The sequence below is a fragment of the Bubalus bubalis genome, chromosome 11 (genome assembly GCF_019923935.1).
Source record: "Bubalus bubalis isolate 160015118507 breed Murrah chromosome 11, NDDB_SH_1, whole genome shotgun sequence".
In the NCBI taxonomy this organism is placed as follows: Eukaryota; Metazoa; Chordata; class Mammalia; order Artiodactyla; family Bovidae; genus Bubalus; species Bubalus bubalis.
Genome location: NC_059167.1, coordinates 98,710,844 through 98,735,563, shown reverse-complemented (window position 1 = coordinate 98,735,563; position 24,720 = coordinate 98,710,844). Strand labels below are relative to the sequence as shown.

The following is a 24,720-nucleotide window of genomic DNA, read 5'->3' as shown; positions in this document are numbered from 1 at the left end:
TTGCAGATAATGAGCTTTTCCTTAGCTGGAATCTAGTAACTCCATTTTAGAACCGATAAAACTGAAAATTACCTATGAACATGATTTCTTATCAGCAGAATTATCAAACCATTTGTGTTAACACCAACTTAGGCATGGTTTCTTTCAAAAACACATAAAAGCTGAGTCTACTAAAGATACTGAAAAGATTATTTCTCATCTTCTAAGATGACAACATCTCTTCAAAACTTTATATGAGCCTTGAAAAACTCAAAGGCTTTCAGAGGCAGGGAAAGTTACAAAGGTTAGATGTGACCCTAAAATGCACAGTATATGCCCTGCCCCAAAGCAGAAAAATGTTCAAATTCAAGTTTTGTTTCTTTACAAGATAGGCATTTTTCCCATTACAGATGAGGAAAATATATACAGGTACATTCCTCATGGAGTCATCACTTTGAAACCCCTGTACCAAGGACATTCTTCAAAGCAACATGAACAAGAGCAAAGACTAGAAAATCTAACGATCCAACAATTAAATGTTATAGTCATTTAACGGAGAAGGCAATGGCACCCCACTCCAGTACTTTTGCCTGGAAAATCCCGTGGACGGAGGAGCCTGGTGGGCTGCAGGCCATGGGGTCGCTAGAGTTGCACACAACTGAGCGACTTCACTTTCACTTTTCACTTTCCTGCATTGGAGAAGGAAATGGCAACCCACTCCAGTATTCTTGCCTGGAGAATCCCAGGGACGTGGAAGCCTCGTGGGCTGCCATCTATGGGGTTGCACAGAGTTGGACATGACTGAAGCGACTTAGCAGCAGCAGCAGCAGAGTCATTTAAAACTTTTCTAAGAGCTGATGGCAGAATTTATTTTTTTCAATTATTGTCATTTTATTTACAAACATTCCTCAATATTTAAGTGAGTTTAACAAGAAAGTTAGATAACGGTTCAATATTTAGATTTTGTAGTAAGGTTTGAGTTCAAATCCCCCTCTGCCACCAACTAGCATTGAGACATTAGGGAGGTTACTTGTAAAATAGGTAAAACTGTCAGGAAGCATTTAACAGGAGGCTGCCTGTGTGCTGTTTTGGATGTCAGGCATTCTCTGTTCCTTATTAATTTATGAGCATTCAGGAATTGAGAGGAGAGGAAAGCCTCTCCCGGGGGTTGAGGAATCCAGGCATTTCCTTCATTAGTTTTTCCCTACAGTGGTAAGTACCCTCTTCCTTCTTGTGAACCACATGCTAAAAGTGATTGTTTACAACTCTGTCTTTAATATGAATCGCCTATGTTTTGTAAGTCTGGAATTTTTATCTTTGCTGAGAATAACTACCTTGTAAGACAGTATATATGCCCACACCATGTTTTAATCAAACACCTTTGTTCCATCAGAGCTCTGGTCCCCATGTCTTTCTTTCTCTCTCTCCCCCTCTTTCAGGCTGATCCCCTGGAGTGCAGAGGCTGAGTTCACTTTCCTGCCCAGGCTTCTAAGACCCTCTGGAGAAGGTGCTCTGCGCCTTCACCCCATCGAGAGGGCACCTGAGGCCTTCGTGAACAGAGCAAGCCCCATGCAGGGGCTTTATTGGCTTTCTGCGTAAACCAAGGAATATCAGCCTCTTTCTCTCTCCTTTACTTTCTTATCGGTCGACTCCGGACCACCAAGTTCCAGTCCATTAAAGGACCTCAACAAGTTGGATCTCCTTGCAGTTCAAGGGACTCTCAAGTGTCTTCTCCAACACCACAGTTCAAAAGCATCAATCCTTTGGCACTCAGCTTTCTTTATAGTCCAACTCTCACCATAGCCTTGACTAGATGGAACTTTTTGGCAAAGTAATGTCTCTGCTTTTTAATATGCTGTCTGAGTTGGTCATAACTTTCTATCCAAGGAGTAAGCGTCGTTTGATTTCATGGCTGCAATCACCATCCACAGTGATTTTGGAGCCCAGAAAAATCAAGTCAGCCATTGTTTCCACTGTTTCCCATTTATTTGTCATGAAGTGATGGGACTGGATGCCATGATCTTAGTTTAGGATCAAGCAATTTTACACAAGATACATTCTCGAAGACGCGTGTTGAGTTCAGCTGGTTTGTTTTAAATGGATGGGTTCTGGAACCCATGGACTTAATCTGGGAAGCCCAAACTCAGTCTTAATACTGTAAAACTCAGTAGCCCAGAAATTTCAATTGAATATTTGCCCAAGTGTGGAGTCGACTGAAAGCTTCTTTAACACATAACTACTTACCTGTAAATCTCATGAAGCTGAACTCAGATGATACTTCCCAGTCCAGCTGCGCTGAGACTGCTAAACTTTCACTGCAAACTGCCTTATGTTTTATAGTTTCTTCTACCCGGGGCTCCCCAGCCGTACTCACAGAGAGGAGCCATCCTGCTCGCTGGGCTGGGCTGGGCTCTGCTTAGTCGTGTCCTGCTCTCGACATCCGGCTATTCACACTGCGGTCTGTAGAAGTTGGCTTCACCTGGAGCCAGCTAGCCATGCAGACTCTTAAGCTCCCTCTCAGCCTTCCCAAATCAAAATCTGCATTTTAATGAGGTCCCCAGGTGACCCACAGGCACGTTAACACTGGAGAAGCACTGCCCCGAAGTACATGTGTGCTGTACTGTGCTAAGTCACTTCAGTTGTGTCCGACTCTTTGTGACCCCATGGACTGCAGCCCACAGGCTCCTCTCTACAAGGGATTCTCCAGGCAAGAGTCCTGGAGCGGGTTGCCATGCCCTCCTCCAGGGGATCTTCCCCACCCAGGGATCGAACCCACAGTTCTTACATCAGCAGATGAGTTCTTTACCACTAGCGCCACCTGGGAAGCCCTGTGCATGCTCATGCATTTTAATTAACATGATCCTCACAAGGTTCCAGGAGCGACTGAAAGATGTAGGGTGAACTGAGTTTATCTGAGACCCTGTAGAGGCGACACAGGCTACTAATCCTTCTCCTTTGTGTTTTACGTTCTCTTGCCTGTTAAGTAACAAGCAAAGAAACACATGGACCATATTATCTTGATCTCACAGAAAACTGGCTGAATTATTCCTCAAGTTAATTATTCAGATACAATAGTCCCCCCGTCAGCCACAGTTTTGCTTTTTCAGTTACCCATGGCTAACCAGAGTTCAAAAATATTAAATGGAAAATTCCAGACAGAAACAATTCATGAGTTTTAAACTGTGTGCTGCTTTGAGTAACAGGGATGTACTCACACTGTCTGGCTGCCGCCTGCCCAGAACCCTCAACCACCAACAGGGTCCACACCAGACATCCAGAATCAGGAGATCAGCAGCAGCCTAGCGAGATTCACAGTGCCTCCATCACTCACATTACTTCATCTCATCATGTAGGCATTTTAACATCTCACAAGAAGGATGAGTACAGGAAAATAAGATACTGTGAGAGACCACATTCAGGTAACTTTTATCACAGGATAGTGTTACAAAAGGGCTTCCCTGGTGGCTTAGATGGTGAAGAATCCACCTGCAGTTCAGGAGACCTGGGTTCAATCCCTGGGTTGGGAAGATCCCCTGGAGAAGGGAGTGGCTACCCACCCAAGCATTCTGTGCCTGGAGAATCCCGAGGAGCCTGGCAGGACTCAGTCCAAGAATGTCACAAAGAGTTTGGACACAACTGAGCGAATAAGTACACACAGTGTTGCAAGTGTTATATTTTATTGTTGTTGTTAATCTCTTACTGTGACTAATTTATAAATTAAACTTTACAGTAGATATGTAGGTACATATATAGAGAGAGTTCAACACTATCTGCAGCTTCAGGCATCCAGAGAGGCTCGGAACACATTCCATGTGGATAAGGGGGGGACCACTGTACCTCTCCAGTTTGGTTTTGAACTTTATAAGCAAATAATAGCAGCTGAAAACTCTAAGACTTCCCTAGTATAATTCTGTATTCAAATATATTTCTATCATTTGTAAAAGATATCTTATAAAGTTAAATACTATTTTCAGAAGCGCTATTTAAAAGCAGAATGTGTATGTGAAGCCACCATATATAAGTACTTACTGTATACAAGACACTGCGTTAAGTACTTCGTGTACATTATCGAGCCTCAGTACATGGCACTACAACTATCTTACAGATTAGATAAAGCTTACAGGTTATGAACTTGTCTAAGATCATACAGTTATTAAATGACAAATCTCAGATATAAGTCCAAGCCAAAAATTCACAATAACCACTGCTACTGTGTCCATGTGATCCACAGAATTCTCTGTGAGACTGAGCCAAATCAACAGGCAGTAAACGCTGTGAAAATTCCTGCAGTCAAAAACACATCAAGTAACTAATTTAAATTTATGGAGTAACAGCCAACCTTATTTGCTCATGGAGTCCTCCCCTTTCCTCCACACCTTTAAACTGCTCTTAGACATATCACCCTTTAGATACCATGATGTACTAACCTTTAAAACATTTTTAAATGTTCTCTGTCATTCAACAGTTTTAGGGTGTATTAAGTGAAAATGAAAGTTGCTCAGTTACTAGGACTCTCCAAGAAGGAATTCAAATGCTTACATGTCAAAGTTATGGGCAGAACTGGTAACCCAAGAAATTTGACCAGCAAAATAACTTCTGGAATACAAATATTTCCTCTTAAGTCAGATGTGCTTAAAAATGGAGGGAGCATTTAGGTACAAAGATTTCAAATGAGTAAAACAAATTAAGGTGTCATATAGCATCTTAAAATGCCCCAATTTTATCAAATACTGAATCTACTCACCAGATACAAGTTCTTTGAAAAACAGGAGAATTATTTCAAATGGTTAAGTGGGATGTTAGAGTAAAGAAACTTTAGAATGCAAGATTTCCAAAAATTCTACCTCCCCTGAACCATCTCTCAAGATACTTACTTATACTTACTTATAAAATGAGGGCATAAATAAATTACAAGAAAAACATGGGATCCAGGAAATGGGGTTCAACTTAGAAGGATGGGTTATTCCTAGCATAAAGGCAAAGGGAAGCCCCAAGAGAGCTATGTATTCATAACAGGCCCAGGAACCAAGCAGTCCACATTGGAGCAGGAGGACAGAGCTCTAGCAGATTCCCCAGGAAAAATAAAAACATAGAAATATGTTTGACCTCTGGAATTGCCATATTAGAGGCATTTTACAAACCTTTGAAAGAGGTAGGACAATTTAGCTAGACAGACAGCAAAAGAAAATTAAGTCAACAAAACAGGCAATTTTTAATTCCAAGAGAAAAACAAAAGTTGTACAAGAAAGGCAGACATAACAGACCTACTTAGCTGAATATGGAACAACATTCACTTAGAGAGTTAAAACCTTCATTTAATATTACAGGATGTTGGTAAATAATCTCTTATATTAGGAGAAAATGAACATTACTATAAACACAGAAGAAACAAATAAGAGTCACTATGTCACTGACTCTAGGGAGCTAGAAGGGGTACAGGTGGGGCTTTGGGAGGTCTCTGGGTTTTGTTAAGCATTTTTTACTATTATTTAACTTTATAAACCCTGAACTTGTTATTTTGAGACATATAGATATTACTTAAGAGAGAGAAAACATTTCTACAGCAGCTAAGAGTACTCACCACTCTACTAAGAAAATAAAATCAATGTTGCTCCAATAATTTTAGTATCACATGACAGGTACACTATTCCAAAGGACATTACCTCTGCACTTAAAAGATTTATAGTCTTAAAAAAAAAAAAAGATTTATAGTCTTTTAATGAGACCAAGACTTGGAAGAAAAGCAAGCAGATCTTTGGAAGCAGTCATATATAATCTGGCCAGTGAGCAGAGATTCAAACTCAACTGAACCACATCCCAACATAAACAAAGCCAAGGAACTTTTTTAGGTCTTCTAAAAATATGCAATATGGCATCTGAAAAACTAATAAACCATTGTGTTCAGATAAGATAAATAAATGCACCTTTAAAAAAAGGGAAATAATTTTATTAAAAATATTTTTAGTATCCACGGGTAGGCTATAGTCTAAAATTCACTTACGGCACATTTCAATTTTATTTTGACAGTATGTTACAAACTTACTTGCAGGCATCAGTCTAGCCCAGAACTTCAAGGAAACGTTTTTTTCTTAACCACGACACTTAATTATTCTTCCCTATTCAAAGGTATTTCAGACAAGAGACAGCAAACTCGGGGAAAAAAGTAACATCATTAGACTCAGATCTCAGTAAAGAACAGGCAGCAAAGAAGAGAAGTACCAGGAAGCTAAGAGGGGAAAGTGTGCTAGCTGTCTAAGTCTTTAGAGATCAAAATACCTCCTTTTGTTTACATTTCAGATTATAAATGCCCTCACCTAAGCAGCCAGCACAGTGGCCTATAGCCTCCCCTCTTCTCCCCCAAAGACAACAACCTCCTTCCAGCTCTGCCCATTGCTCTCCCCCTACACCACCCCCTCCACAACCACCACAGACCCGGTCACCCCACCTCTGCCCCAGGAAGACTCCCGCAGTGAGCATCTCCAGAGGGTGCCAGTGGCGGCCAGTCAGGCCTGGTCAGTAGGCAGCCCAGCAGATCCGGAGGACGGTATGTCTTCCTCCCCTCCCCGCCTGGCACCCACCCGTGGCAACAGCTGCCCCCATGGCAACCCTCCCTTCCCGGTCTCCCTCTCCCTGGGATCTAGGAACACTATTTCCCCTTGTCCTCCTTGCTCTAGATGCGGTAATGGCTTTAAGCTGTGGCTAGCTCGTGCCAGCCATCTCACAACTTTAAGGCTGCCCGTATCTCTAAGCAACTCTTCCATTAACTTCTTTTCAACTGAACCAGCTAGGGCAATTCTATTACCAGCCAGAACTCTATTATCTCAAAGCCTTTTTGCACTTCACGTTCACTATACCTAACATGCTCAGCACTCAGCCCTTCGTACACCGACCAGCTCCTGGAGATCAAGTGTCAGACTCCTATCACCCTCCTCAGAGGGGCTTCCCTGACCACAAATCAAGTATTAGCTCCCACCTCCAGCACCCCCTTGGTCCCTTTCATTTTTATCATCTCTCCTTCCTAGAAAGTAGGCTCCTAAAGGCAGGAACCTAACCAGACTGTCTCGTTCACTTTTTACCCATTACACAGCACAGCGTCTAATAAGAGCAGGAGTCCAAGACTTCCGTGAAATGACGTAGTTCCAAGTCAAACTTGGAAAAAAAGTCCTTCAAGTTTAATTCAAGTCCCAAGACACCCTCCAATTCTTATGTGATGTTATTCCCATAAGCAGGTAAAACTCATTTAAAATGAATGCAAATCTGTCTGGTGGAACATCATTTCTTAAGAGTGTTCCTACCCACAACACTAGTTCACAACTGCTTTCTGTAGCAATCCAACGACTGATTCTATTTCCACACAGTGTGCATTCTCAGGGGCTATCAGATGACGGGGGCTATTCAAAGAGTAACAGGTTCAGATGGTGTTCAATCCCCCAGAAGTAGTCTGGTTTCTACTACTTTCAAGAAAGCAGTTGTGAATATGAGAATGAAGTTATTACACACTATTATAGGGATATTTGTGAATATACTCTTATTTATTTTAAAATTAAGACCCATCAACCACGAGTAACAATTCACTGCGATTCAGACTTAACTATACCAAGAGCCTCATAACCGAAGAGTATAAATGTGATGGAGGGGCTGCTCGTCTGAAAAATATCTGACCTAGTATAGATCAAAGAAGAAATATAATGGGACTTCTCTGGTGGTTCAGTGGTTAAGAAAGTGCTTTCCAGGAGGGAAGAGGGTTCAGGATGGGGAACACATGTATACCTGTGGTGGATTCATTTTGATATTTGGCAAATCTAATACAGTTATGTAAAGTTTAAAAATAAAATAAAATTTAAAAAAAAAAAAAAAGAAAGAAAGTGCCTTCCAGTGCTGGGGACTCAGGTTTGCTTCCAGGTTGGGGAACTGAGACCCCACACGCCAGGGGCCTTAAGCCCACGTGGCACGGCTATGGAAGCCTGTGTGCTCCAGGGCCCGTGAGCCACATCAGGAGAAGTGCCCACGTGGCACACTGAAGAACCAGAGCAGTCAGAAACAATAGGTAACTTTTAAAAAAGAAATATTAGACAAACTGATCAGTTTAGACAGTTGATCCTTCAACAACACAGGTTTAAACTGCATGGGTCCACTTATAATGGATTTTTTTTCAGTGAACACATTCTATGGTACTATACAATCCCCAGTCGGTTGGGTTCTTAGATGTAGAACCGAGGATGCAAAAGGCCAATCATAAAGTTATACTAGGATTTTCAACTGCATACAGAGTGGACTCCCCCCTAATTCTGCATTATTCAAGAGTCCCTGTTGATGTTAAGCTTTTCTAATGATCACTTCCACAAGAATTAAACTAGCAAAAGCCCAAACTAATTTTAAATAGAACTTTACCTCTAGGTTAATACATTCAGTCAAACATCTTTTCATACACTGCTTCTATTTTCCATATAAACATACTGAGAACTCCTGGAATGCAAACTTCAATAATGACATTTGACTTACTTTTAATTTTTATTAAAAATGAAAGAAGTTCAAGAGAACAATTTATATGCAACTATACAATGTTTTATATCCCTTTATAAATCCGGCTTTCTTATCCCTATTAAAGCTTTATATTTAAAATGTCTACATGATACGCGCTTCACAGGCTGGAGACTATCAGACATTACCATAGATGTGACGCCAGTGGCTTTATTGCACAATGACCCACATAGCACTGCACATTTGTTTAGTTCAGCCTATGTCATAAAGTGCCATTCACAGGTGGGAAAGGAGCAAAGCTTACTAAACACCGAAACTCTCCACGATATTTCCTTCTTGGGTCTGGGGGAAAAGGTACTAATTTAGTGCTACCAACCTGAACAACAGATTTCCATTAATATATGTATATAACAACAACAAAAAAGCCAGAGCTAAGTGTTTTGGTTAGTCAATTAAAATGTATGGAAAGAATTCCAAAATGATTAACACTAAATATACTTAACAGTCTTAGTTTCTGAATACTCTAACTTTAAAAAAACTAACCAGTTTAAATAAAACCACCCAAGAAAGAGTATCTTTCAAAAATGAGGATAAAATTTAGATCAAATGTAATTCTTCAAAGAACTTTCAACTTTTAAGAAGGGTATACACAGTCATTATGATTTCAGTTATTATTTCTAAACAAATCTATACTTTTATTTCCTTCTATAATAAATGCTTATTACCAATGAGCCATAGAAAATGCCATACAACTGACCAGATAGTGACTTCACATTTTATAACATACTTAATGACACTGAAATATATTGTGAACTTTTCAAATATGTAAACATAAACCAGGACAATCTGATATGTAATATTCGTGTCCCAAAATGAAAATTACTAAACACAAAAAGCAAAAGAATGGCATCATTATTGTCACTAGTATTTATGAAAAATAAATATTTGATATAAGCTCAAATATGCTTACAGAGTAACTAAAAAAAAAAAAAATGAAGAAAAAAGTTTCCCAAAAAATCATATGAAGTGAAAAGCTTCATGTGTTAGCCAAGAATTCTGTGTTTCCTGCAATAAACCATGTTTCTTACACATGCAAGTATAGGCATTACCAGCCAAGGAAACTCTTTAAGATGTCCTTACAGTTTGTGCTCTCAGAAGAAAACAAACAGTAGTATTCATTTTCTAGGCAATATATTCTTAAATACATAATTTTCCATTTAAATATACTACTATTTCTATGGCCTTTTTCGTTTTATCTATCTATACCTTTGTTTTCCTATTAAAAACAAATGCACAACACCATGCTTAGTACTACTTTCTATCCATAAGGCATTTAAAAAATATCTTCTGTGGGGACATAAACATGATACAAAAATGAAAACCAAACACAAAAGAAGAGTAATAAATACTTTGGGATCCCTTCCCCCCAGCCCAAAACAACGAATGTCTAAGTATCAGCAACACAAGCTGATACAAATAAATTAGATTTCCTGTGCATAAAAAAGAAAAGTCCAGTTACCCATCTCAGTGTTAACCAGGAAAGAACGTCTCTCCCCGGCATTTGTGAAAGGCAGAAAGGCTGCTTAGGTTTTCTGTGTTTGAAGAAGAAACAGACACAAAAAATAAGTGTAGTGGCCCAACACTCAGATGATATATAATTAGTTACAAAGGCTAACCCCGAGGCGCTGCTCCGCTCACATTTTTCATCCTAAGTCACATCAAATGTGTGACTACATGTTCTCTTGGTATTCTAGGTACTTCGCTGTGATGGATTCTTCGAGCTGGATTCCTCCACTGCCCATCAGGGCAAACGCTGGATACATTGTATGCGAGCAGTCCACCTGGCGCTCATAGAGGCATTTCATGTGATCCATGTCATAGAAAGCCACTTTGCCTTTATCATAGTCGAGGAAAACTCCTATACTTGTTGGCATGGGAAGAACTCTATTTTCAGGTTCATTAGAAGAAGTAGGTGACTTGGGAATAAAGACTTTTTTCATACCTATAGTAACCAACGTAAAGGGCTGTGAAGAATCGACACAGGCGTCCTCACTGCCGCTGTCGTGCCCGCTGTCCTGCTCGTACCTAAAACACAGCACAGACAGACAGAGCAGGATCTTATCTGCATCATCATCCGAAGGCCTGCAAGTCGCTTCAGAACATTTTCACCAGATGATATACATTGAGTTAAATTAAAATCAATTTTAACCGCTTTTACATCAAAACCTTTCTGCTAAACCATAATCAGTTAGAAACATAAGGACTACACAGTGTCACAGAATTACACCACAGACTCAGATCCAAATTCTGTCATAAAGTATCACCCATTTTTACCTATATATATAAACAAACAGATGAGAAGTTAAAAATAATTAGTAATTTTGGCCTATCAAAAATAAAGCGGGGGGGGGGATGAAATGGAAGGGGCTTGACAAATATTGAATATTTATAGCATAAAATCATATATAAGAAAACAGAAACCAACACGGATCTCCTAATCCAAAGACTTTATCAGACTATGTAAAATAAATGGGCACTACAAAATAAAGCAGGAGAAAAAAGCATGTTTCATTCTGCTGCTAAGAACTGTTATTTCCTGGTTGGGATTTTCTACATGGCTCTATGATGCAAGCAAGTATCATGAAGAGTTTTAGTCTCCTTTGATTATAGAACAGTAAAACCTTAAAGAAAATTTTGATACAAAGTTCCTTCCACTTTTCCCTGTGCAGTGTGCTTCTTATGTTAGTACACTTGTGAACACAGTACATGAACCATTTCAATCAGGTCTTTTCACTTCTAGTATTTCTCATGTTGTAAACTTTTTTAACATTGTTAATAATTTACCAAGTAGACATGCCACTATGTTTAAGTAACTATTTCTGTATTTCAATTTTCACTATTGTTTCAATTTCTCATCTTAGGGCAACAAGTTTTTCCTGTCACTCAGACTGTTACTCTGGGATTTCTGTAGACATAAATGATCAAAAACTGTCTGTCTGGACTAGTTCACACTACATCATGTAACACAACTAAACTGTACAGAACATTAAACAGTCACTCTCAAGAAACTGAAATTCTTTGCCATGGGAACATGTTTACCGTGACCACATTTTTAAAGTACTTATAGGACTGTTTAAAGAAACTGTATCCATTTAGCACCAATTGTGAAATATGGCCTTTAGAGGCAAAGGGAATGGCAACCAACTCCAGTACTCTTGCCTGGAGAATCCCATGGAACAAGGAGGCTGGAGGGCTGCAGTCCATGGGGTCGCAAAGAGTCGGACACGACTGAGTGACTAAAATAAATAAAAAACATTTATGCAATTTTATTTATAATTAAGACAACTGATATGAAAGCCTTTGAATATTCTAAATTGCAAAGCTATACCATAATCAAGAGGTGTACCCAAAAAAGACTTGTTTCCTCACAGCATTAGAATTTAACTGCTAAAGCTCATTAGTCACTGTGATACAAGACGACGTGACATCTTTTCTTAGCCAGCCACATAAGCACAGCCAAAACCTCTGAATCTAAGAAAGGCATCCTCTACATACTAAATACTCTAAATGCAGGAAGTAAATCCAAGTCCACTTTCAGGCTTGCCGTGCTAAACCAGGATGTTTACATTTTACAGAATTAAAGAATTATCAATAAAATACTCTACCTTGGACTCACTGCGTCCCGGGGAGACCGGAGCCATTCTTGCAGTTTGTCACTGGAAGCGACGCCCGCTTTCACCAGGTACGAGTACGGCTCCACACGGAAGGCCCAGAAGTGCTTCCCTTTAGTAATCCCAACATCTCCAATGATGTAGTCTAAGCTGGTGTAATAACCCACTTGGATCCGCTCCGCAGCAAGCAGGAGGTTAAAGCCAGCTCTGCTCTCCACACGGTCTCTCTTCAAGTTCAGCAGGAGGTGTTCGTTATTATAGCCGCATTTTTCATCAAAGAGGAAACTGAAAACTGCAAACAGAGCTTAAAATGAGCCTGCAAATTATTTATTAGCATTTCTACACTCTATGGTTAAATTTAACAGGTTTTCAAACAGAAATTACTAAAAAGAGATAGGAGGAAGAATATTATCCTACCCTACTCACAAACCAAAACCCCAACTTAGAAACGATTTCCAGCAAATTCTCTATACCTGAAAATTTTCAGTAATTTCAAAGTGGAAGAAACATTTTCAGTGTAGGAGAAATTTATGAATGTAGCTCCCTGGAATAGATACAGCAAACCTAAACACCTTATACTACTGAATCTGTTCTTTTTTATCCCTAAAATAAGGGGTTGTATATTTTCAAAAATATCTGCATGTTTTCTTAAATTTATTCCAAATTTTATCTTTAAGTTAGTCACAGTCATGTCCGACTCTTTGCAATTCCATGGACTGTAGCCTTTCCCGCTCCTCTGTCCATGGAATTTTCCAGGCAAGAATACCAGAATGGGTTGCCATTTCCTTCTTCAGGGGATCTTCCTGACCCGGGGATTAAACCCAGGTCTCCTGCATTGGAGGCAGATTCTTTCCCAACCAAGCCACTAGGGAAGCCCAAATTTTATAAATACGGAAAATATTAGCAATTTTAATAAGGTCTTCTCCTTACCAATCAAGATAGCAGACACAAGAAAGTGTTCTGCTTTAAAAAAAAAAAAAAAAAAGCACAAGCTTTGGGTTCAGAGACACCTGGGTTTGAATTCCTAGCTCAAACATTTAACTGGAGCTTAACCTAAACTTTAATTTCCTCAACTGCAGAATGGAGACAACACTACTCTCCTAAGCCTATCAACTTAAACCCATTAAGCCTAACATTCATTGGCGGCTAGCCCAGAAAGTGGAAACATCCCAAATGCCCGTCAACAGATGAATGCACAAAGAAAATGTGGTGTCAACTTCAAATTGGCACTTGCCACTGGGACTTGCCATCTATCTCTGCAAGGATTAAATCATGTGCTGCTGCAGCTGCTGGTTTTCAACACCCCTGAAATGAGTTCAGGGTGGTGAGCAGAAATAAGGCCCTCGGTGCAGGGGGCGGGCGGGGAGGGTGGACTGGCAGGCCTGCTCTATTTTCAGGAGCCTAGTTTATGAGCCCAGTTCTTGTTATCGCCTCCTATCTAAAAAAGCACTAAAATCCTTCATGGTGACGACTGCTCCTTGTGACTAGCAGAAACCTTCTGAAAAATAAAAAAATAAGTGCTTGATTGCACGGATTCTCCCTTCACCAAAATCATACATGTGTTGACCTTCCCCCTCTGCCTCTTTGGAGCAGTTTCTCAGAGCTGTCTGAGCGGCTGCTTTCCCAGACTGCAGTCCTCAATTTGCCCCCAATAACACTTTCACATTGGGCTTTCTTTTTTTTTAAGTTGACAGTGGGATATACATACAATGGAATACCATTCAACCTAAAAAGTTAGGAAATTCTGATAGGTGCCACAACATGAAGGAAGCTTGAAAATAAAAGCCAGTCACAAAAGGATTATGCAAATCCATTCACACACAAGGTACTTAGAAGAGGCAGATTCATAGAGGCAGAGGCAGAAGGAAGGGTGGATGGAGGGGTTACCACGTAATGGATGCAGTATTGATTTGGAAAAATGAAAAAGTTCCAGAGACTATAATGATAGGTGCACAGAATGTACTTAACACCACTGATGCATCCAGTTAAAAATAGCTAAAATGGCTATTTTTAACATTCAGTCATGTCTGACTCTTTGCAACCCCATGGACTGTAGCCCGCCAGGCTCCTCTGTCCATGGGGCTTCTCCAGGCAAGGAAACTGGAGTGGGGTGCCATGTTGCTAACAAGCTAAAACCATTTTCCATGAATGAGATCTGCCCAGTCTTCCCGGTTTGTCCTGGCATGACAATTCACTCTTGCTTTCAATCTCAAATGTCTCCCAGTTTGCAAAGTAAATTTAGATGGTTACCCTATTCATATGGCTTCTCCCAAAGAAAAGGAAGACAGCTTTTAATGTTCCCCCTCCTCCACCCACCTCCACTTCGTCACTGAAAACAGCAGCTGCTTTCAGGTTTCTTTTTCCTTCCGCTTTCAGTCAGACTAGAAAATAAAGTGGAAACTGCATAAACCATAAAATATTTACTTAATACTTGTAAATGTACCCTAAAACTCTCTTATGGATATTATTAAAATTCAAGAAAAATAATTTTAGCCAACCTTATGCATTTGGTTGTTGTTTTTTCTTAATTAGCTACAATATACATGAAAAACAAAGAGTGAATAGCACACCCTGGACAAAATGGCAAGGAAGGGCAGAGTGGGTACATAAGCCACTAAAATGGGCAGGCGTGATGGGGTCTAAAAGCCAAGTGAAGGAATGTCTAAGGGCAAAATGATTTCCTGGTCACTAGGATGAGCATAACTTTCTTCTACACGTCCCTTATCCGTGGAAGCACTGTAGTGAACATCAACTAACCTGTAAGTCATTCTCATTCTATAAAAATGTACAGGCCTTGTTTAAGTAGTATTGGTGGTTACCAGGTTGGAAAGGAGAGGCAGTGCTGGGTAGAAGGAGCTCTTGGTGTGGGGGGAAGGGGAAGGAGGGCTATCCATGTGGCTTTAATATGTGCCTTCCATCCCCATGGGCTGGCAATCACTGGGTTAGAAAAGCCAGACAAGTCAGAATTAGGTTAACTAAAATTATACTTCATGTTATTATACCAATAAATTTCTAAAATATCTACCCAGATCCTATGCTAATAGAGATCTCTATAAACTGATCAAAAAAATAGAATTATACTATTTAAAACTTGTAAGGTAGCATTTACATTATTTTAATTCCAAATTAATAACCCTACACATTCAAATGTTATGTTATTCTGTATCTGTTATCAGTTAGAAGTCTAATCCTATTCTCAGCCTGCATGGTGAAATTCAAGTATTCATTCTATTTCTAAATCCTAGCTGGATATAGAATCTACTTTTCTAGAATCTTTTATAAATGAGAGGTGGCTTTAATGTAGGTCTGCACAGACACATCAGCAGGTTTATTTTTTATCATGGTCTCTTCCAACTGTACGCTTTTCTTATCCCCAGTATTCACACTACCTGGAGCTGGAGGAGTATGAAGAATCAGTTCTCTGCTGCAAGGACTGCAGATGGAACCCTTGTAGGCTCTTACTCTGAAAGCATAGTTACAATTACTCTCAAGTTCAGAAATAACTTTACTTGTGCCAGACACTTCTATCTCATTCCAAGGCAACATTTCTTCATCTCGATTAATCTTGCGATATTCAAGGACATAGCTATCAGCTTTATCCTTTTCTGGATGGTGCCAATTTATCAAAGCGTTGTTATAAACTTTGCTCTGTTCCTCATTGATCTCTGGCACATCTACACCTGAAAGAATTATAAAACAGAAAACAACATTAAACTATTATTTCAGAACCTTTATTTTTTCCCTCAGTAAAAATGATTTATTGACAAAAACTAAAGGATTTCTCTGTTGTCCAAGAACTTTCTGTATTTATAATAAGGTGTATAAATAAAAGAATAATTCCTGCAAATACAACAACACGGATGGACTCTGAGGACAGGCTCAATGAAGCAAAAAGGACACAGAAAGACCAATGCTGATGTCATGATCCCACTTATGTGAGGTATCTACAATGGCCAAATTCACGAAATCAAAGACTGGAATGGTGGTTACCAGGGGCTGGGGGGCAGGGAGAAATGTGTGCTTATTAATAGACAGGCATAAAGTTTCAGTTAAGCAAGATGAATAAGCTCTAGAGATCTGCTGTACACCCTGTGACCATAGACAACAAAACCACATTCTATACCAAAAATTTAAGAGGGTGGATCTCAGGATAAGTTTTCTTACAATAAAATTTTAAAAGAAAAGTAAAAAATAAAATAGAGATTTTCAAAGTGTATATTTATGTTTAAAACTGAAAGGGGAAAGAATAATGAAAAATAAGACAAAATTAGTAAAACAACTTTAGCTTTCCATATTAATTCTGCTGCTGCTGCTAAGTTGCTTCAGTCATGTCTGACTCTATGCGACCCCATAGACAGCAGCCCACCAGGCTTCCCCATCCCTGGGATTCTCCAGGCAAGAACACTGGAGTGGGTTGCCATTTAATGTCATAAATCAAAATTTTTAACCATATACCTTTCAATGCCCATTTACTGAAAAAACAACCCTGGATGTGAAATTTCTAATTTCTGTCCTCTTTTAAGTTATTTTAGTAACTTAGTTACTAACTTTAGTAAAAAATCTAAGTTTGGTTAGTATAATAACAAATGTCAAAATGTTATATAATTTCCTTTTGTATTATCTTTCTCAGAATTGCAAAGCAATTTAAAATGACTTTTTCTTGGCATTAACAAGATACACATTTTGGTAAGAAAATCAGAAACTACATAAAACACACACATACACAAATTAAGTAATTCAAAGATTATCACTAAAATAATTTTGTATAGCTCCTGCCAGTATTTTTCTCCCAGCGGTATTCCACTATAGCAACACTTGACTATTTTCAGAAACATGTTTCTAATTTTTCACTAAAAATACAATGATCAAAATTTCACAGCTAAATATTTGTGTGTATTCATCATCTTTTCCATAGAATAAATTCTAAACAGCTTAACTGCTTTGGTCATACGGTAAAAAAAAGCTGTAAGGGTTACACATGCACATGCACACATCAACAGACACACGTTTGTATCAAATCACAGAGAAACACGTGAAATGAAAAGCAGAAGCCTCCTTTATCCTCCAGCTGTGTACAAGCAATGGACAGCATAAGTGTGTCTGTGTATGCCTCTGTGCAGCCAAGGGATCTAAAAAGTCATCCAAACTACATTTTAAAGTTAAAAAAAAAAAAAAACAACCATCATGACTGGTATGCCTCACCCTATACCTCTTTTCGTTTCTTTTTTTTTAAACCACAGCTTACTAAAAAAATGTTATGCAGGGAACAGTAAGGAGAGCACCCAGCAGGCGGAAGACGGGTGACCACTTTACATCCTGACCCGCAGGTTTTACTGGTTCTGCGTTATGCACTGGCATAGCCTGAGATTACCCAACCTCAATCTCCTCTTTCAAAAGACAATTCCGGGACCACCCAACCCCCCACCCCCACCCCGCCAGAGGAGGAAGGACCTTGTACTCCTAAGTAAACAAACAATAACATATATATAAAAAACAATTCAAGTATATATTTTGGAAAAAGAGACTAGATAAGAAAAGTATATAGTCAAAAGGAGATTCAGGCACTGACTGGAAGAGAAAGATGGTCATAGTAATAATCCTTCAGTATTTAACTTTATAACAAGACATATTTCCTTTGACTAAATACAAATGTACACATCTATATCTACACAATAATTAAGCTTATACTTTTCCAAGCTTATACTTCCCTTGTAGCTCAGCTGGTAAAGAATCCGCCTGCAATGCAGGCGATTGCTGGGTCAGGAAGGTCCCCTGGAGAAGGGATACCCACTCCAGTATTCTTGGGCTTCCCTGGTGGCTCAGATGGTAAAGAATCCGCCTGCAATGCGGGAGACCTGGGTTGGGAAGTCCCCTGGAGGAGGGCATGGCAACCCACACCAGTATTCTTGCCTGGACAATCCCCTGGACAGAGGAGCCTGGCGGGCTACAGTCCACGGGGTTGCAAAGAGTCAGACACAACTGAGCAACTAAGGACACACACAGATACTTTTCCAAAGAGTAACTGTTCACCATGGAGAGAAATCTGAAGAAGATAAACAAGATGAGAAGAAAAAGGAATGGACTACCTCCCTATTGGTGAGCAGCAGAACACAAACACAAGTAATCATTAGGGACTGAACCATGCGCCCTAAAATCCACATGGTAAGGTTCTGGCCCCTGGTAGTAATACCTCAGAGTGTGCCTTTATTTGGAGAGAGGGCTTTTAAACAAGTGCCACAGTTAAAATCAGGTCCGTAAGGGGGACCTAGTCCAATATGACTAGTATGACTGGAGTCCTTCTAAGATGACATCTGGATGCAGATGCGTACGGAGGGAAGACTGTGTGAAAACACAGGGAGAAGACGGCCACCTGCGCTTCAAGGAGAAACCGACCCTGCCATAGCTTCATCTCAGCCCTCTAGGCTCCCGAATCGCAGAAAACACATTTCTGGTGTTTAAGCCACCCAATCAGTGTGTTTCGTGTCAGCAGCCCTAGCAAACTCATACAGCACTGTAAACGCTTAAACATCTTAGAGTCACCTTTAACCTGGAGATACCATTTCCAGGCTTCTGCCCTAGGGAAACTCGTACACAGGCACAGAGAAACACTGACTAAGATGTTTGATAGAGCTGTTTACAACAGATAAAAAACAGGAACAGACTGTCGCTCAGTAGGAAAGTTATTTATATAATGGAATAGTAAAGCTAAAATACAGTTGTAAACCAGAACTTCATATATTAACAAAAATTTATCCTAAACTTAATTTCTCAAAAAAGCAATTTACCAAAAAAGACACATACAGTGTGATGCCATTCACACAATGTTTAAAAACATACAAACCAATAGAACCTAGCTTTGGGGCATAAAAATATGGTTATAAAAACATAAATGGCATACAATTTTAGGATAGGAAGGTCTGGGCAACTGAGTTGCTGCTTTATAGTGTCAAGCTGAAGAGAATTTGTGTGTATTCTGCTAAGTCGAGTCCAACTAGTTGTAACCCCCAGAACTGTAGCTCGCCAGGCTCCTCTGTCCATGGGATTTCCCAGGCAAGGATACTGGAGTAGGTTGCCATTTCCTTCTCCAGGAGATCTTCCCAACCCAGAGATCCAACCTGCATCTCCTATACTGGCAGGCGGATTCTTTAGCGCTGAGCCACCAGGAAAGCCCATGTGTCGTCTACACAGTATGATTTCCAACCAAAAAAGTGAAGGTATGCTGATATTAAAACTTACCACTTGAGAAAAAAGATAATTCTCCAAGAAGTTCTGTTTGTTTAGATGTGTTAACAACATAGTCTTCAAAAGAAGTTTGAGCCGCAGGTCTAAAGCTCTTCAAAGACTCTGTAGCTTTCTGTATTCTATAGACAGATATAAAATGTTTTATATAAAAATGATTCTTTAAAAAGGCAAATCAGACTAAAAATCTGCAATGAGATTAACGAAAGAAAACTTCACTCAGCACTCGGTTAAGAGTGAAGCAAGAGGTACTGCACACGGCACAGCATTCTGAAGCCATCAGAGCTACAGCGGAAACTCGGAGCAGCGTTTAATGACGCTGCTAGAAGGACTGTCAGTTCAAATCAAAATACCTGACGTGGAGCTGCTTTGCCGTCTGGACAAAGCAAGACTGATCCGTCTCCTTCAGCACTTCCTGAGCGTACCCCACGAGCCCATTGTTCTCCAGCAGCCCCTGGTACTCTTCCATTTGAGTCTGAAATTTGTCTAATCTTAGTTTCTTAGAAGCATCAATTGCCTTCAAAACAGATGATTTCCTGTCTTCTAGGATTTCAAAGAGCTTTTCAAAATGTATAATTGCATCTTCTTTAGCCCGCTCTCCATTACACTATTGTAAAAGAAGCAAAGCATTAGCTCATCTGCTAAATCCAAATGCCTTTTCAAAAGGAGTCAAAATTCAGCACAACAAACCCAAATCCTGGAAGGAAGAAGATTTTGTCTGACGCCTTGAAGCTGTCAGAACAATAACCTGACATCAAATGCACTTAATGAGGGATGATGAGCAACTTTTAGACGTAGTTTGTGATTTTATAATAACTGTATTTCCTTAAGCTTTCAATCTCCAAAGTCCAGCAATAAACAATGTATTCAATGAAATAAAAAGCAACGTTCAATTTGTATATGAAGGAACGTAGGCAGAAATTATCTGATTTAACTAAGGACACAGGAAAAAAAAATTCTGCAGTTATTTATTCATTTCTAATTCAAGAAATTTTATTCTTTCTACCATATTCCAATTTTTTAAAAAGGTAACCCACAGATATAAAACTGAAAAAAAGTACATTACTAAGATATAAAATTGTAACTTTTCTCTTCAAATTAGTATTAGTGATATATTGGGTTGCCCAACAAGTTCATTTGGGTTTTTCTGTACCATCTTATGCAAAAATCCAAACGAACTTTTCAGACAACCCAGTAACTCTAAATAAATTGTAATTTAATTAATACTGATTTAATTACATGTTATGCAAATTAACTTCTTTATTCTTATTTTTCTGTTCTGAAAACTAGGGATAAGAGAGACCATGTAGGCTTTTCTGAAGATTGAGAAAGATTACTCATTAATACATAAATGCATACCTCAATGTCACATATTTTCACTATATACATAGCTGTTCCACTACTTTGCCATAAAATGATCCTCTCTATAAGATGCTTATTGAACATTTTGGATGTCCACAAAATCAGAGATTGACTTGACTTTGGAAATAAGACTGCAAAGCACTTACAAGCGCTCATAATACACTCATAGCAGCAGCCAACAGTACAGAGTCTTCGAGAACATTCTTAAAAGCTGACAATATATGGCATAAGTGCACTGTACATTTTTCAGTGGCTTCTGGCCAACATTTATAATGAAAGGAAATTTTTTCCAGATTTCCTTCTCTTGTTTTCTAACCCCAACAGCCAATCTTTTAAAGGGGGGATGGGAAGAGAGAAAGAAAGTGATGACATTCTGGTAGTTTTTCAGTGACATAGCACATTAAATTCAGAAATATCATTATACACAGGTAAAGAGGAGGCTGTTTCCAGCAAAGTATAATTATAGATAAAAAACTGTGTTGCAATCTTCACCAAGAACGGAGACAAATTTTCTAGTACAGAAGACTCTTACGGATAACCCTACAAATACAGCTTAGGTCAAAGGTACAAAAAACATTAAATGATGTCTCCAGGATCTCAAGGAGTCCGTGCCTACACGAATACTTAATGCCTGAATTCCTCAGTTTTCAAGCTACTGAATGACAAACTCAAAAATAAGCACTGGATTTCCTTATCTCAGAAGCAAAGGCAGGACTTCCCTGGTGGTACAGTAGATAAGAGTCCTCCTGGCAATGCAGGGGACGCGGATTGATCCCTGGTCTAGGAAGAGTCCATACGCCGTGGGGGCACTAAGCGCGTGCGCCGCAAGTACTGAAGCCTGCATGCCCTCGAGCCTGTGCTCCACAACGAGAGGAGCCACTGCGATGAGAGGCCCCTGCACTGCGCCCAAGAGCTGCCCCCGCTTGCCGCAGCGCGAGAAAGTCTGCACAGCAGTGGAGACCCAGCACAGCCAAAAATACATTTTAAAAAATAAAGGCAGATGACTGAGAAAACTATGAGGACAAACTTAAAATGACGACAGATAACAATCTCTGGGTGGTATGTGCCACCTGCCTGGGTGATAATGTGCCACGTGTTAGGGATTAGAGTAAACTGTGAAGAGTTTGTCAGTCAGACACAAATATGAAAAACAAAACCCTACCTTTTAAATTACACATAAAACCAACTTACTTAGGATGGTGAAAGCAATCAGCAAAATATTAAAAACTAAAGCAATACTGGTAATGTGCTAATTCACCCAATTTTTCAATAATTTAACCCACTTTTAGAAAGTATTTGTTTTAAGACATAAGTCTCATGCTAGTCAGAATATTTTTATATTTAATTAAAACTTTTAAAGGGATCAAGAGTAAATGACCTTCAATTTATTTCAAATAAAGAAAAGAAAACAGGGATCAAAGTCAGTGAAGAATATTTATAATTTTAAAATAACCTAATTCTGTCCTCTTTTGCTATATTTTTAAAATGCTATCAATTTTTCCAATTTTTTACTGAAATATAATATGCAAAGAGAAAAATGTACACATAAGTGTAAGGATCACAGAGTCTTTGTGAACACACCCATGTGACCAGCATTCAGATTAAGTAATACTACCAGTATCCCAGAAGCTACCCCATATAACCTTTCCAGACACTGACCCTCCACCTCTTCAACAACTCCTATCCTGAACAGCACAGCCTAGTTTCGCCTCTCTTAGCCTCACACAGCAAGTCCTCCTTTGTGTCTGGCATCTTCCTTTCAATATTACTGCAGGATTTATCTACATCATTGCCCACAGTTGTAGATACTCATTCATCATTGCTATTTACACTCCACTATTGATGGGCTTTTGAGTGCTTTCCATTTTGTGGCTATTACAAATAACACAGCTACAAACACCCTTTTCTGATTTTTTTTTTTTTGCAGCTATGAACATTCTAATACATGTCTTTTGGTGAACATATGACAGGTATATATTTAAGAATATCTGGGAAATTTAAATAAACCTAGTCCTATTAACATACAATACATCTTTCAAATGCAATTTGTTAGTTTTGTAAAAAAAAAATAATAATTTTGAAAGCTATTATTTTCCTTACGTTGCTACTTTTGAGACATGTCTCAAAAAAAAAAAAAAAAAAAAAGATAGGTCTCAAAAGTAGCAACATAAGGAAAATAATGTTTTCATCTGTGTTCCAGTATCATTTAATCACTGCTCTATCAACACCGATCACACAGCATTCCATTCCTTACCTTTGTTCTCCTAGTCCCAGAAAAGCAGGGGTGGAAATCTAACACAACTCTACTCCCAGCTCATAATATATCCTTAGGGTTATGAATGAATAAATGAATGTCTAGATGAATGAATGAAAAATATGCAAACCTCACCTCTGAAATATAAAAGAAAAGAAAAACATCACTTACCTCTGTTTCTTTCATCAACAAGTTTAGCTCAGAAATTTGACTCTTCACCTGGCTCTCCTTGCCAATAAGGTAATCAATATCCTTTGAAAGCTTCTCCTGTTAGAACACATTAGAAACACAAATAAGTAGAAAGAGAAGTGGAACAAAGGGCTTGCAGAATTTTCCTAACACAGCATCCTCCTCTCTCAACTATAGTGATTACTGTTATTAACCCAGGGTAAACAGTTAGTGGCTTTAAGCACACAGGCCCAAAGATACACGAGCAATTAGAAGTAGGTTACCTAAAAACACACAAACAAAAAGAACAAGGTAAATCACTCAAAAATTCCGAGTCTACAAACTACATTTTTGTTGTCTCCCATCATTACTCCCAGAATGATTCCTCACAAAGCTTCAAAGTAAATAGAAGAGTAGCAATCCAAATAGTGTTTTCTTCCATTAGATTTTACAACACACTCATAAACACTGACACAGCACACACACAACAGGAAAAACAACAAAGAGCCTTTCAAAATAATCTGCATGGTCCATCCCAGCCTAGATAGTCATTAAACAGCCATACAACATACAGTGATGAAATACAGATGTATAAATAACAGGTAACTTGCAGAGCTCACTGAATAGCTTGCTTATAAAGCAGTCATCCTGGCACTGGCACAGGTTACCACACAGACAGTCACAGGTTTTGGTGAGATCACTAGCACAGTCCACAAAACACAGTATGCCTAAAATGTATTTTAAAACAAACGACCATACCCTGAAGCGTGACGGGCTAAAAAATTGCGACAGACAACGTATTCTGAGTCTGAGCAAGACTAAGAAAATCCAGAAAACACCTCGCAAAGCTGTAGCCCTCACAGAAGCTCTGGGCATTCGTGGTCACAACTGGTGACCAAGGGTTGAAAAGGGTTATTAAGAAGCAGGGCAGAGAATTAAAGCTTTAGGAATGAATCTCTTTCCTATATCATCTTCCCCCGCCCCCCAACTTAGACCATGTTACAGGGTAAGAGAAAGTGTACAGAAATCAAAGTAACAGGTCTCTCTGGTAGGACCCACCTTTACAACTCTCTGGGACACCCAGGATCAGACCCAGTGAGTTTCCCTCACGACTCGATAGAGGGACAGAGGAAAGGCCTATTGGGTGCAAAACAAGATTTCTAAGGAATCAGGGCAGGACGGGACCAAGAAGGAAACTGCAGGATGTTAAGGATCAGAAGAGACATTAAAATCTTGTGTCTTAATACAGCATTTTACAGACGAGGAAACCAAAGCGGAACACAAACATGCCACAGTAAGAGGCTGAACTGGAAACTTCCTCATGCACACTAACCACGCTGCCACAGGCAGACACGCTGCCTCCGCACCAGGCCGTGCGGAAGACGACAGTCCCTCCAGGACCCCACCCCTGTCTGGCCCAGGTTAGGACCAAACCCACTGGGTGTGAGTGCTGGCGCTCTTTTTAGCTACAGCAGCAAAGAAAGGAATTTGGACAATTAAACTGAATTGGACTTAGTTCTAAGTCAACAGATGATGTTAGCAGGGCTAAACAGGCTAGAGGAGGAG

The 24,720-nt window shown here is 39.4% G+C and overlaps 1 protein-coding gene and 1 long non-coding RNA gene across 6 annotated transcripts in view; both read right to left on the bottom strand.

Annotated features, from left to right (window-relative positions):
* The window catches only part of LOC123328260, a 145,398-nt gene extending 142,712 nt beyond the window's left edge, over window positions 1–2,686 (bottom strand). The window contains exon 1 of one of the 2 annotated variants that reach the window (XR_006543100.1): window positions 2,354–2,686. This is a non-coding gene — a long non-coding RNA (uncharacterized LOC123328260). Of the gene's footprint in view, window positions 1–2,223 lie in introns of both variants that reach the window. The other variant, XR_006543099.2, reaches the window with a different exon arrangement.
* A 5,785-nt stretch (window positions 2,687–8,471) lies between these two features.
* TRIM36 (tripartite motif containing 36) overlaps window positions 8,472–24,720 on the bottom strand; it is a 42,743-nt gene continuing 26,494 nt past the window's right edge. For all 4 annotated transcript variants that reach the window (XM_044925502.2, XM_006047271.4, XM_044925503.2 and 1 more), the window contains 6 exons: window positions 23,158–23,253; window positions 19,724–19,977; window positions 19,368–19,492; window positions 15,521–15,811; window positions 12,126–12,423; window positions 8,472–10,545 (listed from right to left, as the gene is read on the bottom strand). In XM_044925502.2, the coding sequence (XP_044781437.2) occupies window positions 10,191–10,545; window positions 12,126–12,423; window positions 15,521–15,811; window positions 19,368–19,492; window positions 19,724–19,977; window positions 23,158–23,253 (1,419 nt within the window). In that variant the 3' untranslated portion in view covers window positions 8,472–10,190. The remainder of the gene's footprint in view (window positions 10,546–12,125; window positions 12,424–15,520; window positions 15,812–19,367; window positions 19,493–19,723; window positions 19,978–23,157; window positions 23,254–24,720) is intronic.